Source organism: Macrobrachium rosenbergii, chromosome 51 (assembly GCF_040412425.1).
Source record: "Macrobrachium rosenbergii isolate ZJJX-2024 chromosome 51, ASM4041242v1, whole genome shotgun sequence".
NCBI classification, from domain to species: domain Eukaryota; kingdom Metazoa; phylum Arthropoda; class Malacostraca; order Decapoda; family Palaemonidae; genus Macrobrachium; species Macrobrachium rosenbergii.
Window position 1 is genome coordinate 4,903,569 of NC_089791.1, and position 14,111 is coordinate 4,917,679.

The window sequence follows — 14,111 nt, forward strand, 5'->3', positions numbered from 1 at the left end:
TACTCATATACTTTTTTCATTCCTGTGTTGGGTTCTGAATGGATACCAGTAAGAGTTGGTTTACATCGGTCTCTGCTTTAAGTCCATATCTTTTTGACCTGATAATGGATGTGCTATCTCAAGGAATAAGAGATCAATCCCCCTGGTGCATTTTGTTTGCTGATGACATCGTGTTATGCAGCACCAACAAAGGGGTAGTGGAGTCAAAACTAGAGCAATGGAGGAAGGTACTGGAAGACAGAGGATTAAAGATCAGTAGGAAGAAGACTGAATACCTAAGTTTTAATGAAGATCAAGACTCCGAGATTAGTATGGAGGGGACAAGGTTAAACCGAGTAGAAAAATTTAGGTATCCTGGTTTAACAGTGGCTGATAATGGAAATTTGGATGTAGAAATAACAGAGTGCAGGCTGGATGGAAAAACTGGAGAAATATGCGAGGTGTCTTGTGCAACCCAGAATCAACATAAAAGTTAAAGAAAGAAACATGGGCGGTAAAGAGAGTGCAAGAGAAGAAATTGGATGCAGTAGAGATGAAAATGCTCAGGTGGATGTGTGGAGTAACAAAAATGGACAGGATCATAAATGAAAGAATAAGAGGAACTACAAAAATCGTAGAACTAACAAAGAAGGCCCAGGAAAGAAGACTGCAGTGGTAAGGCCATGTGATGAGAAGGGATGGGACATTTGTAGGGAGGAGAGTGATGCAGATGGAGTGCCTGGTGGGAGAGCAAGAGGAAGACCGAAGCGAAGGTGGATGGATGTAGTTAGAGAAGACCTGAGAGACAAGCAATTGTCAGAGGACGATGTGTTTGACCGAGCCAGGTGGAGGAAAGCTGTCAGAAACATCGACCCCACATACAGGTGGGAAAGGATGCAGAGAAAGAAGATACTTTTTCATTCCTGATATGGACGTTGATCTTAAATGACTGATATTATTGACGATAAGGTCTTTAGAACTGGCAAAATACAGTAGCAGGACCCTGGTAGCTCAATAAAAATTCCAAAATTCCCATATGTCACTACTGTGCACCCCTTCCCCACATGACAAAAAACTGTGGCCTATCAAAACCCAAAACGGATAGCTTTTGAACCTTTTCACATTTTGCTTCACCGAGATCTCTAATGCAACTGGATTAGAGAAAATTTCATCCGTTCGGTTGTGTAATAATTTTGAATACTACTTAAATGGTACAAATAGCAACATCTGAAAACTGATGAAACCTAGTGGGATTCTCCCAAAAACATAGTATCCAAAAAAAATATATTATGAACACTAGCACTGTGACAGTAATCAGTGCAAACAAAGAAATGTAGAAGTGATATCCCATAACAGAAGTGTACACACAAATATCATTCTTCATGACCTCCATTTATGACCCAGTTCCCATCTGCAGAGAATGCTATACATTTAAAAATATCTTGTGTGAACCATCCTCATTACAGTAATCTTATTCCTTTATAAAAACAAATCCTTTAGGCCACCCCTTTAAGAGTTGAGATTTTTAGCCGTGTGGTTTGATCAAGCTCTTTTTTTTGAACAACTACCACTGGTGTTATCAGAATTTGTTAACAATTATTAACACTGTTTTTATTCCCCTTAGTGGTATGTTGCCAGATTGTATTTGCCTTTTGGTTATCTGCAAGTATTTTGGCTGTAACCATCACGTTCATCTAATTACCTATATAGGGTACTTAGTTCATTGCTCTGCCAGTGAAGGCCAAATGGGTTTTCAATAGAGTGGGCCCATCGTGTCCTTACCCAGGATTCAAACCAAGATCCAGTCACTTCATTTGCTTTTATTTTGTTTTATTGATATTTAATTTGGTTTTTGTATCGTACGTTATTTTATCTTGAAATTTTAATTTTCATGATTTGCCCATGTTCAATAGTTACTTGATTGGCTATTTTCTTACAAGGATTGCTTTGTTCTTGGTTGGAAATAGTCTTGAAAGGATGTTCAGTATACTCAGCCATGTTTGTGGTGAAAGCAGATTATAAAAAAAAGAGAAACTACAGATATTTATAATTCATAATTTAACTGGTAGATTCTCAAATCTATATCGTAAAAAATACAGGATTATGAAATGTAAATAATTATAGTTTATTACATTATTTTAAAAACAAATACATATTCATTACTGAACTATGTTCGACCTTTGTGAAAAAAAAAATTGTACCTGCATTTATGGCAAATGATCAGAATACAAAATTCAAACAAACATTGTGCATGATAAGAACACCATCCATGTAGCATGGAAGCTGTGTATAGATCATTCTGAAAGGCCTGATAGTTAATGTCTTCTGATTAGTTTTAGCATGTACAAGTGCTTACGAAATGAAAGAAAAACAGCATGGCATATTTTGCTAAACAGGAAACTTCTGTTGGTACTGATATTTGCTGTGAAGGACCTACCATGTGTCAGCATTTTCAGCTTAACTAGGGTTCACTGTAGTTTCATAGTTGTGTTTCCAAGGGAAAGCAGATAAGGTTATTTAATGAATATAGTGCAATAGTTTTAGTATGAAACGATGTGTATCGAAAGCTTTAAGTATTCACATATTCACTCGCAAAAATAAAGATGATCCTTGCAAGCTCTAAATTGGTGAAGGACACATTTTTATGAGTTTCTCCTTTAGAAATATTTTGTTTTATGATGGTAAATAAAATTAAAAACAAAGGAAATTTTGATCTTCTGAAAAAGTTGTGAAAAATGGTTACAACAGTGAATTAAAGTTGGAAACTAATTTTGCTATTGCGTTTCAGGTAAAGTAAACTGATCTAGTGTGTGACAGATAAAAGAGGCATTTGAGTGTGATAAAGTAAACTGTCCATAGCCAGAATCTTTGCTTTAATAAGGGCAGAATAGTAATCTAGTCAATTAAGTCATTGTCAGAGAACTTTTAAATACAGTAATATTAAAATTGCACAAAAAAAGGTGTAGCTAATGCAGGCAAAGAAAGCTCTTCATTCATGAGAACACAGAATTTTCGCAGTAAATAAACAATTGCAGGCAGTTCTTTAACCCTAACACCAAGGGAAAGTTAAATACCAAAGGCAGTACACCCCAAGAGCAGCAAAGCTAAGCTTGTTGAAAGGAATAACTCATTAGAAAATCACTAAGTGCTCTGCGAGCTACAACTGAAATGCAAAACTAACAGGTGTTTGAGCTGGGTACTCTAAGACTGGGTACTTCATTTTTTGAAATACTCTTTTGACCTGCTTTGACAGTTAGTTGTGATAAGTGCTCAAACCAGAGTAGCTAGTGTCAAACACTGAAATGTCTGTTATATTTGACATATGATCCCACTAGCAGTGAGTGGATGCGGTTACTCTTCCTTTCTAATGGGCCTTTGGTTATGTACACACTATAAGTAGGCAGTATCGCCTAAAACTAGATGTTACCCTTTACCATCTCCTCTGTGATTTGGATCACCAGCCACTCAAGCGTCAAACCATCATTTTATTCACTCAGACACTGAGAACATAAAAGGAAAGAATCATAGATGTAACTGCACATTCTTGAAATCATATTGGGACTACTGCATCCCTAACTGTAGTCTCGCACTCCCTGCCCTACCAGCAGTGAGTGGATATATTGGATCTGCCTCCCTAATGCTCCTGAGGTGATATTCATATTAAAAACAGGCAATATTAAAATATATGCCTCTTAGACACACTAGTCTCTGTTGGCAGAAATCAGTACATTCGAAATAAATGCTAGCAGTAAGCTGCTATGGCTCCAAGCACATGCAGTTGAAAATCTGGTTCTTTATTCCATTTGTGATTAAGGGGATACTGGTTCACTGCTTCAGCGGTCTGCCAATCAAATCCGCAAAGAGTTTATACTGACTTCTATTTTCATGCAGTATTACCTGCTTATAACGCAAACTACTTTTGTTTCCAAAGGGAAGATGTTCATATGGATCTTTATACCTTATTTAGGCTCATGGATACTACAGAGCCATAAAGTTTTTTATTTGAACAACCAGGCATATCATCTAAATTCATTAGTCAGTTTCATTGTCCACATCACAAGAAAGCTTAATTATAAAGATATTTCATTTATCTTTATCTAAGAGAAAAATGTCACAATATTGTTGATAATGAAAATTTTAATAATGCTGTGAATATGATAAATCATCATTTTTACAAGTTTAAGTATATTAGTGAACACTCAAAGAGTCCGTACTGGAATAGTGTGGATTGCCTTGAAGTGCTAGCAACATGTGCTTACCCAGAAACGCTTTTACTTCCTGCAAGTTATGAACGAAGATAGAATATGTTAACGGTGGCGCCTCAACTTAATGGACAGTTTTGGCGTCTGGCCTCCCGAGAAGTAATGAAATATGTTAAATAATGAAGATTTGCATACACAACACTGAAGCCAAGTGGCATGTCTTATATTGTACAACAATTCCATATAAATTAATCAATAGCCTAACCTGATAGCTATTTTGTAATTATCATTCAATTTAGAATATTAATTTACTTATTCAAGTTCATAGTTACATCTGTAAAATGAATTGCTTCAAAAACACATAAAGTACAGTAATGTACCTCAGAGTATAGCATACCAAAACTGTACAATATGAAAAAGACTATAAATAGGCTTGTGTTTCTTTACAACATGAGTAAACCCAAATTCTTTGACACAGAGAGAGAGAGAGAGTATACACAGACTGAAAAATTAATTGCATACAGTGCAGCAATGCATTAAATAGATGTCAATGAAAATCCCAAATTATATTAAATAAGGTACAGTAATGAAATCTTACCAAGACAACAAAATATAAACAACGCATTTCATACAGTAAATAATAATCAAAATACCAAACTATATCAGGTAATCTACAATACATTTTGTGTAACCTTACTTCGAAAATGAAGTATGAAAATCAAAATTCCAAACGATATCGTTAGGGGCTGCTGAAGAGCAAGAGCCCGAGCCAACATAAGGCTGGCTGGATCTAGATAGAAATTTCCTTGGCCACTTGTTTCAGTCCGTGCCAATGGCCGGTGCAATATTTTAAGATTGGATACACGCTCAAGTAGTCATTTTTTAAAGTTTGAGGCAAAGGGAAAACTAAACACAACAATATTAGAAATATGGAATAACTCTTTACTGCACAGTTACACCTCATTAAAACGGTGTAGGCTACAAATTTGACATCCCAAATAGAACTAAATAGAACTAGAAAAAGATTAAAATCCACAAAATACAAACATAGCAAATTAGAAAAGGGTTTTAATTTTTAAAACCTGAAGATATTATAAACATTGTTACCAAGTATGAAAAATGTCAAGTGTGAATTTCCGAAAGAAACCATCATAAAAAACAACATATTACAAAATTTCCACTTTGATTATAGTAGTTTTGTCCTGGCAAGATTTGCCGATAAAACCTTTTAACAGCCCGCAGTCTTAATTTTGTCACTTTATAAGGTTCTCAGTATATATAAACATTCAAGTTACTGTTCCTTTGTTAACTTACGGGAATGAATCATTTACTGTGAGTAACTACGTGTTTTTTTTTCTATACTTTTGATCATAGTATACTGTTATAACTATGAATAATTAAACTGCTTATTCAGAGGTCATATACAGGTGTTCTGATCAATGTCTAATAAAAATAACATTCCTCAAGGGTTAGGTTGAGCTGATGAAAACAACCTTTGGCCCCTAGGCTGCACAGTGAATTTACGAGACTATTTTAGGGAAAAGAATAGCATCTTCGGTGCCGAGAAATAAGGTCATTGTTACTTGTTTGTCGGGATGTAGAGTAATTTCTTATTTAAACATGATAGTGTTCCTTTCCTCATCTTCTTTATTTCTATATATTCTCTTCTCTAATCTCTAATATATATATATATATATATATATATATATATATATATATATATATATATATATATATATATATATATATATATATATATATATATATATATATATATAATATATATATATATATGTATAAATATATATATATATATATATATATATATATATATATATATATATATATATATATATATATATATATAATGTAGAAATATACATTATGACTAAATTACCACTTTTCAATGAGACTGTACTACTTTTATTATGAATTATTGCTCAAGTGTTTATTTCACTAACATTGATAAAGTATTCACTCCACTGTTATTATTACAAGGCATGATATTAATTTTTACATTAATAAGCATAACCAAAGAAGCTCAAGTGGGACTGAAGCCTAAAGTTTAAAATAACTGAAATGTGTGTATATCTTTTCTTTCGCTGGCACAAAGAATGACTGGTTGTCCTATTTCCTTTGGCCAATAGGTAAGGTGTTCGAGACTGACATCACCAAGATCATTGGTAACTGTATCGATCTGATTCAGTTGAAAGAATAGGGCAAAAACAAAGCACTGAGGCAAAAAAAGCTATTCAGTACTTTCCATTTAAAGTTTTTAAGTTCAATAAATAACTGAGCCAATACCATGATATTGTTGTAGTATTTTGTACTTAAACATAAAAATAATTCTTCTTGTGAGTATTCAGTCAAACAAGTTAGTAACATCCCATACTCTAAAAGCAGTATCAATATAACTTGTTGTAGGCTACTGGTAAAGCACAATTTTTCCATTTTTTTTATTTAGATATTTCTTTGAGTTTTCAGTGACACTATGATTTTGTGTTACAATGACTTTTAGTGTTAGTGTTTGTAGTCATTCCTTGGGAAAACGAAGTGCTTATCGATGGACTGGATATAAGGGAAGATATTACTTGTAAACTTCAAATTAAGAGAACTGACTGTGATGCGTTTGAGGGATAATATTTTTTTTTTATTTCTGTGTCATTAACCTCTTTATTAGAGTCACATACTTTTGTACTCCCTCTGATCTCTAAAGATTAGCAAAATATGTTCTGTACTGCTGAATCTTGGTCGCATGGTGTTTTATCATTTATTTTGTACCTGTGAAGATATTCTCTTTATTTTCATTCTTACAATAAATCTTGTGTTTTGTCCAGTCCTCGATTAGCGTACACATGGTCTGTCTTCTGTCTCCTTGATTCCTGTGTCACGTGTGTGGAGCATCCACGCCTCCTACCCCTCTCACCTGCACGGCCGCCTGCAGTGATTGCACTGTGCACCTTCGGGCGAGCCATACCAATGACTAACGCTCACAGTTTTCTAGTTCCCCCCTCAGCTCAAGATGCAGATGGAGGAAAAGTTCAAGAAGCAGTTCCCAACACGCAAGGAACTTGAAATTGTCTCTTCAACACGACGCTGGAAGAAGATGGATACAGCTGCTAAAATTATTCAGCAAGCATGGCGGGGCTTTCTTAAGTAAGTCATTCGTAATTGTTTTTTACACTTTTTCAAAACTTGGAATCCTGTCATGTTTAAGGTAGTGTAGAGTTGTAATATAGATTTTCTTGTTACATTGCTTAATATGCAATACTCTGGAGTTTGCAAATGTAAAGTGTACCTAGTGAGGTTTTATTGTTTTTTGATGATTCAATTAATGTTTAATAGAAAATAGGATGATTTGCAAGTATTTTAATCTTTTCCAAAATGAAATAATTGAAGAGTCATGGTAAGAATACGAGTCACATATGAGAGCAAAGTTAATCCGAGTTGGTTTAGCTGTCTGTTTGTGGGACGTCATTGCTAAGGTAAACGAAGGTAAACGGTAAGGTTATTTATGAATATTTCTGAACTGAATGGCGTTTTGCTTCAGTCTGCATCTTCCAATCGTAGAATCACTTCAAAACTTGTCTTAGTTGTAAGCCAATGATGTTACTGTCTGCAGTGTAATGAAAATATTCACTCAGGGTTATGGGTTTAGTTAGAATTTGTGTCCAAAAGAGCACATGAGGAGAGCTGCTCTAAAAGTAACAAACTACAGCTTATGGTGAAAGTTTATATTTGTGTACATTTCTAGGATAATCATTTCTACAGATGAAGCAAATATTTCTTCTCTGAATATAGTATTTTGTACTCTAATACCTATTTGGCATCTTTTTTGTATTATCTTTTCATATCATTACTATAAGTTCTGTGTTGTTGTTGCAAGTAACTGTTGAAAGTGGAGGTACTAAAGTAATTATTATGCTGTGATCTATAATTTATTCCAGTTGTCCATTTTGGCCCAATAATCATAATTTTTTTTAAGTAGTAGTAATTTTGATTCTGAATATCATGAGAATTGGTATTGTCGCAGGTGCAGCAAGATGCATGCCTTTTGCTCAAATCTTAACTGCATTACTGTGCTCTATGAAAAAAAGAAGTGCATTAAGGCTGTTTATTTTACTGGAAATTACAATACTGTCTGGTTTACTATTTCTGCATCTAAAAATACATCTACATATTTTCATGTAAGTAAGCAAAGCATCCTTTTACATTAACAAAGTAAACCTCATATTACTGCATCAAAGTTCGATTTCACAAACTCATAAATTAAATCGAAAGTCTGGGTTGTATTACATTGTCAATGATAACGCAGCAAGTATGTTAAACAATATATAAATCTCTTCATATACACATGTATATATATGTTTATATATATATATATATATATATAGAGAGAGAGAGAGAGAGAGAGAGAGAGAGAGAGAGAGAGAGAGAGAGAGAGAGAGAGAGAGAAATTATATTTATATATATATTTATATACATATATATACATGTATTATATATGTGTATCTTATATATATATATATATATATATTTGTGTGTGTATTTATATAAATATGTATATATATATACATATATATATATATATATATATATATATATATATATATATATATATATATATATATATATATATATATATATAAATATGTATATATATATATATATATATATATATATATATATATATATATATATATATATATATATATATATATATATATATATATAAAATCATATATATATATATATATATATATATATATATATATATATATATATATATATATATATATATTGCATAATTTTCCAACTTTTAGCCAGTACTCACCCCTAAAGGGTGGTTCTAGAGAAAATACAAGATAGTGGTCACTGATACATTCATAGTTTTAAATGCAGATTCATGAATGAACTCTCTGAACAAAAAAAAAATCCACAGCATTAGTCACTTCAGACACCCAAACAGAAAGCTCATCAGTAGCATATCAAACCCCTCTGTATACATTGTTCCACTCACCTCAGTCTTCCACATTCACACATTCCTGGACATTAAGGTTCTTTCTTGCCAGTATCCTTTCTACGTTCCCTTTTCCCCACTGAGGGGTTACTGCTTACAATGTGCCTTGTATAGCACCCCGAAGATAGTACTTAAGGATCTTTGCAACATCCCGTTTGCCTCAGCCCTGTTGCTTTTTTGCATTTTACTCAGATCTGTTCCCTTTGGTTTCTTCTTACTTAGCTGGCTAGCTTTTTTTAACTTTACCTTATTCCATTTTCAATTCTCCAAGCAAGCCCAATGAGAGTGTAGCACTTGGTCTTCTTAAACTACATAATAATAATAATAATAATAATAATAATAATAATAATAATAATAATAATAATAATAATAATAATAATAATAATAATATGCCGTCTATCCAGCACATTTTAGGCTTTCCGTCTCCCGCTCAGAACGCATCCAGATTATACATTCTCTTCACCAACCTACCAGCCTCCATTCTTTCATGGATGCTAACCTTTATACATATCTACATGCCTCTACATTTCTAACCTTTCTAGTTCTTATTACACTTCATATATTACACAAACCGTTCATCTTGGTAGCTTCAACTTTTTTTTTTTAGTAAATTTGCATTTAGCGTCCACACTTCACTTCTTTAAAGGGGAGTTGGCTCAACAATCTGATCACACGTTCAGACTTTGTCGTCAATAGACATCATAGAGAATAGACACCCTAATTCTCTACCAAATCTTTTAAACACAACCAGCTTACTTCCTTCCTTTCTAATAAATAAACCTCTTCCTTTCCCAACACCCACTTTTTATTTATTTGTTCTTACTTCCTGCCGGTAACCAAATACATCTATGAGGACAATGATCCATATTTTTGAATTTGCAACCTTTTGAACTTAGTATCCTTAACCCTTTCCCATTTTTTTCATCCATTTTCTTCTTATATACTTTCTTCACTTTTTTATATAAAACTTGCATAAGTATGCCAACATTTTCACCCTCTTCCCTCCACCCCATCCTCCCTAAATCCTTGACCCATCTTTGGGGGCTTAGGGGGTGACAGCTTAGAAACAATGTCTCAGTGCTGACCTAACAAACTGTAGTCAGGCCTTTTTTTCTCTTAGTAATTGCACTGATCTGGGATGAATCTTACCTACTGCTCAAGATAGCTGTATCTTTGCACTGGTAGGTGTGGTCAGCTTTCCAAATAAAAGATGATGATTGCTTAGCTGACCCAGATGACTGTCTAGTTCACCTGTTCTCCACCAGGTTTGTTTCCAATGTTGTAGCTCTCGTCAGCATTCTTTTTGATGTCATTCAGGATGGTAGTCAGTGATTGTATAGTGTTGCTGTTGGCTGTTTTTCATGGTATTGTGATTTTCTTGTTTGTTCACTCCACTCAGGACATCTTTGACTGACATCAGGTTTTCCAGGAATGTTTTTTGCATTAACAGATTTTACTCTGCAGAATTAGATATGCATTTTGTTCTACAGTGATAGATAGGCACAGTGTCTGCAAGTTGTAGGGGTCAGGAGTGTGATGTCTACTAGGTGTGAAGAGTGTAGGGGGTCATCAGATGAATTTTTAATGAATTCCATATTTGCAGGATGAGAGTCAAATAGTTGAGTAAGTAATTAGAGCAGAGATAGACATTTAACTTTCTTTCCTGCCTCTTCAACGGCTCCTTCATCTCATATTTTCCCTCCTCCATTTCCCAGTCTCTCATCACCTCATTCTCTCCTTAGACCTGAGCCTAGAACCTTAGCTCTGCCCTCTGCTTCCTAACTGGTTCAAAAAACCATATTCTAAATTATAGCAGAATGTTAGTCTTATTCTAGAATTTGCTATGGGTTTGACCTAATTCTGGTTGTCAGTAACCAATCTGTGATTCCCTATAGTGTGCGTTCTTTTTTGCAGTCTCGCTCAAGCTTAGTGCTGCCTCTGACAGTTGGAGGAGTAGGCTGCCAAGGAACTGGGTCAGTCCTGGGAGCAAGGATTTTTTTGTGCCCTCCAACACCTGCCTCTCATCCGTATTGATCAGTTAGGTGTTTGGCTCACTTGCCAAAAGAACATTCCAGAAACCTTAAATCATCACACTAGTTATCAACATCTCCAAATTTAAGAGATAATAATGGCAATATAATTCTTCTGTTATTTGTTCCAGCTTTGATAATAATATTGTTCAATCTTCTGTTGAACCTATTTCACTGGTGTTTGTATCGCAGTCTCATTCTTTTCCTTCCACTACTTTTCTCCTTGTAAACTGTTCCTTCCACCTGTATCATCTTTAGTTTCTGCTGTTGGTAGCCCTTGTTTCTTCCACCTCCTCTAATGATCTTTTTTCAGCTTCTGGTTTATTAGTAAGTGCCTCAATTTGATCTTAGTTAGAGTCCATTTCAGCTCAGGATTTGTCTACTGTTGATGACATTCAGTCTTGTGAGGTGGCTATGAGTAAGGTGGTTTGTCAGGTATTGCTGGCCCTCCTCTTTCTCTCCTTCTCCCAACCTTACTCCCAACCATGCACTACAGTGGTTGGTGCATTGGCACTCTCTTCAAGGTGCAATGCCACAAAAACTTTGCTTTATATATTTAGCAGTGTTATCTCATTGCTTTCTTCACCATCTCTGATTACTTCAGGTGCAGTGCCATAAGAGAGTGCACCTCCTGATTCGTTCCTCCTGGGTCACCTGGGTTTTTTGTTTGAAGGGTCAACTTTTGCTGTCTCAGCACCTTCTGCCTGGAGGACAAGGAACTTGTTTCAGCAGCTCAGTAACTGTTTTGCTCCCCTTTATCCTCATTTGGTTAAAGAGAATGGTTCCACAAAGACTATATCTCTGTTATCCTCAGTTTTGTTGGTGCCTGCTTAGTCTGTGAAAAACTTAGGTTTTCCCACTCGGTTAGAGCATTATTCAAGAAGTTTTCTTGCATTCTAATGCATAAGGCATTGTTGAAAATAGCAATTATTTCCTTTCCTCTTTATATGAACTATATATAGCTGCCTTTTATGTTACTGGTGCCTTGCCATCAATTAACTGCCTTCAGTTCAAGATGCAGACTTTTTTAACTATTTGGACCCTATGAAGAGGCAAACTACCTGAGGTCTGTTATTATATCCATGGCCCATGTTGCACCATGGCCGGACACTCATGCTGAAGGAGTTACTTGTGGAGACAGCCCTCAGTGAGACTTGTAGTATCAGGTGGCAAGACCCTTACTTTCATGCCTCATCAAATTACCAACTTTCGGGCTAATTTTATCCACCATAGAAGAAAGTCTTTCCTCTCTCTCTGGCATCTAAACAGATTTCCCTTGAGAGTTGCCTATCCTTGCAAAACAGTCCATTCCTGGGGTCACAATTTTACTTTCCACCAGGGAAAGTAGAAGTGGCCATTGGAATGAAATAGGAGGAATTATGTGACAATCTCATCTCATTTAAGCTGTCTCTAGGGTGCACACTTGAACAAAGAGTTTGTTTAAGGGACATGGACCCCAAACCTTCAGTGCCAACACTTCAACATCTTGAAGATGCAATCAATATTGTTGGCATTACAAGCATTCCGCCCTTGACTGCAGGGCCACTCAGTGGTTGTGATGAGCAACAACACCACCACAGTGGCCTACATCAACAAGCAGAGGGTGGTTGTTCCCTTCTCTGTGCTCACTAACTGTACAAATGAACAAATGGGGATCTCTGTTAGGTATAGATCTTTCAGCCAGGTACATTTCCAGAGCCAAGTACTAGGCACATAGGGGTTGCTGCACCTGGTAATGGTGGAGAGACTGTTCAGCCTATGGGACCTACTGATGCTTAACCTGTTTGCTACAAGGCTGAACAGAAAATTCCCCAAATTTTGGTCCCTGGTACCTGATCTGTGGGCAGACCCACAAGGTGCCTTCCAACATCAGTGAAATATGAGTGACATATACATCTTTCCCCCTTCACTCTCTTCCATCACATTATCAACAGGGTGGTCATCACTCCAGGTGACTATAAGTATTGTAGTCATTCCAAGAGATCTCCCTCAGTGGCCCACTCTCCTGTGTCATCCCACATAAGCCGATAACATCTGGCAGTTCATTCCCTGCAACTTCACATGTGGAGGTTATCCAGCATCTCCTGTGAAAGCAGCAAGAGACATGTCAGGGTATCTCAAGCCACTTCTCCGCAAATGTTTATCAGGAGAAGTGAGCCATCTTCTGCAGCTGGTGTCATAGAAGGTGTTGCTATCCAGTTGGTACCTCTCTCCAATGAATAGCAGACTTTATCTTCTTTCAATGCTGGGATAAGGGCTTTTTGGTTTCAGCCGTCAAGGACTACCATGTGGCACTTTCTTAGGTTATCTCCCGCCTCATCAGAACTGTCCATGTTTATCAGAAACTTGCCCTCCAATGGAGGTTTGACCTCTGCAGTGGGACATCACCACAATGCTGTTAAATAACAGTAGCCCCTTATGAAGCACTATTCCAATCCTTGTATAGGGGCATTGTTTTGAAAATGCTCTTCTCTTGGTCCTTGCATTGGCAAAAAGAGTTGATTATTTACATGAATTTTCATATCTCATTCAGCCCTCAGAAGCATATGGATCTCTCTCCTTCTTTGTCCCAGAGTTTGTGGCTAAAATCCTTTGGTTCCAGATGTTAGATTTGAGAGTTTTGCGGTTCCCTTTCTAAAGAACTTTGTTGGTGGGGACCTGGATGAGATGTTGATGTTTCCTTATCCATGCCCTAAAAAGCTACTTGAAAATGACAGAACTCTGCAGACCATGGCATGGATATATTTTTGCAAATGCCTTCAACATTTCAGTTGTCACATCTGATGGACGTGGTGCTTTGCCATTCTTCATTCTAGTCTCCTCTATATCTCAATCACTGGCCCCTCCACCCTCTTTCATTTTATCTTTAAAAGATGCCTA

The 14,111-nt window shown here is 35.8% G+C and overlaps 1 protein-coding gene across 5 annotated transcripts in view; it reads left to right on the top strand.

Moving 5' to 3' along the window:
- The window catches only part of LOC136833121 (sodium channel protein 1 brain-like), a 564,124-nt gene that overhangs the window by 496,432 nt on the left and 53,581 nt on the right, over nt 1-14,111 (top strand). For 4 of the 5 annotated variants that reach the window (XM_067094770.1, XM_067094774.1, XM_067094773.1 and 1 more), the window contains one exon: nt 7,186-7,337. In XM_067094770.1, the coding sequence (XP_066950871.1) occupies nt 7,186-7,337 (152 nt within the window). The remainder of the gene's footprint in view (nt 1-7,185; nt 7,338-14,111) is intronic. The other variant, XM_067094772.1, reaches the window with a different exon arrangement.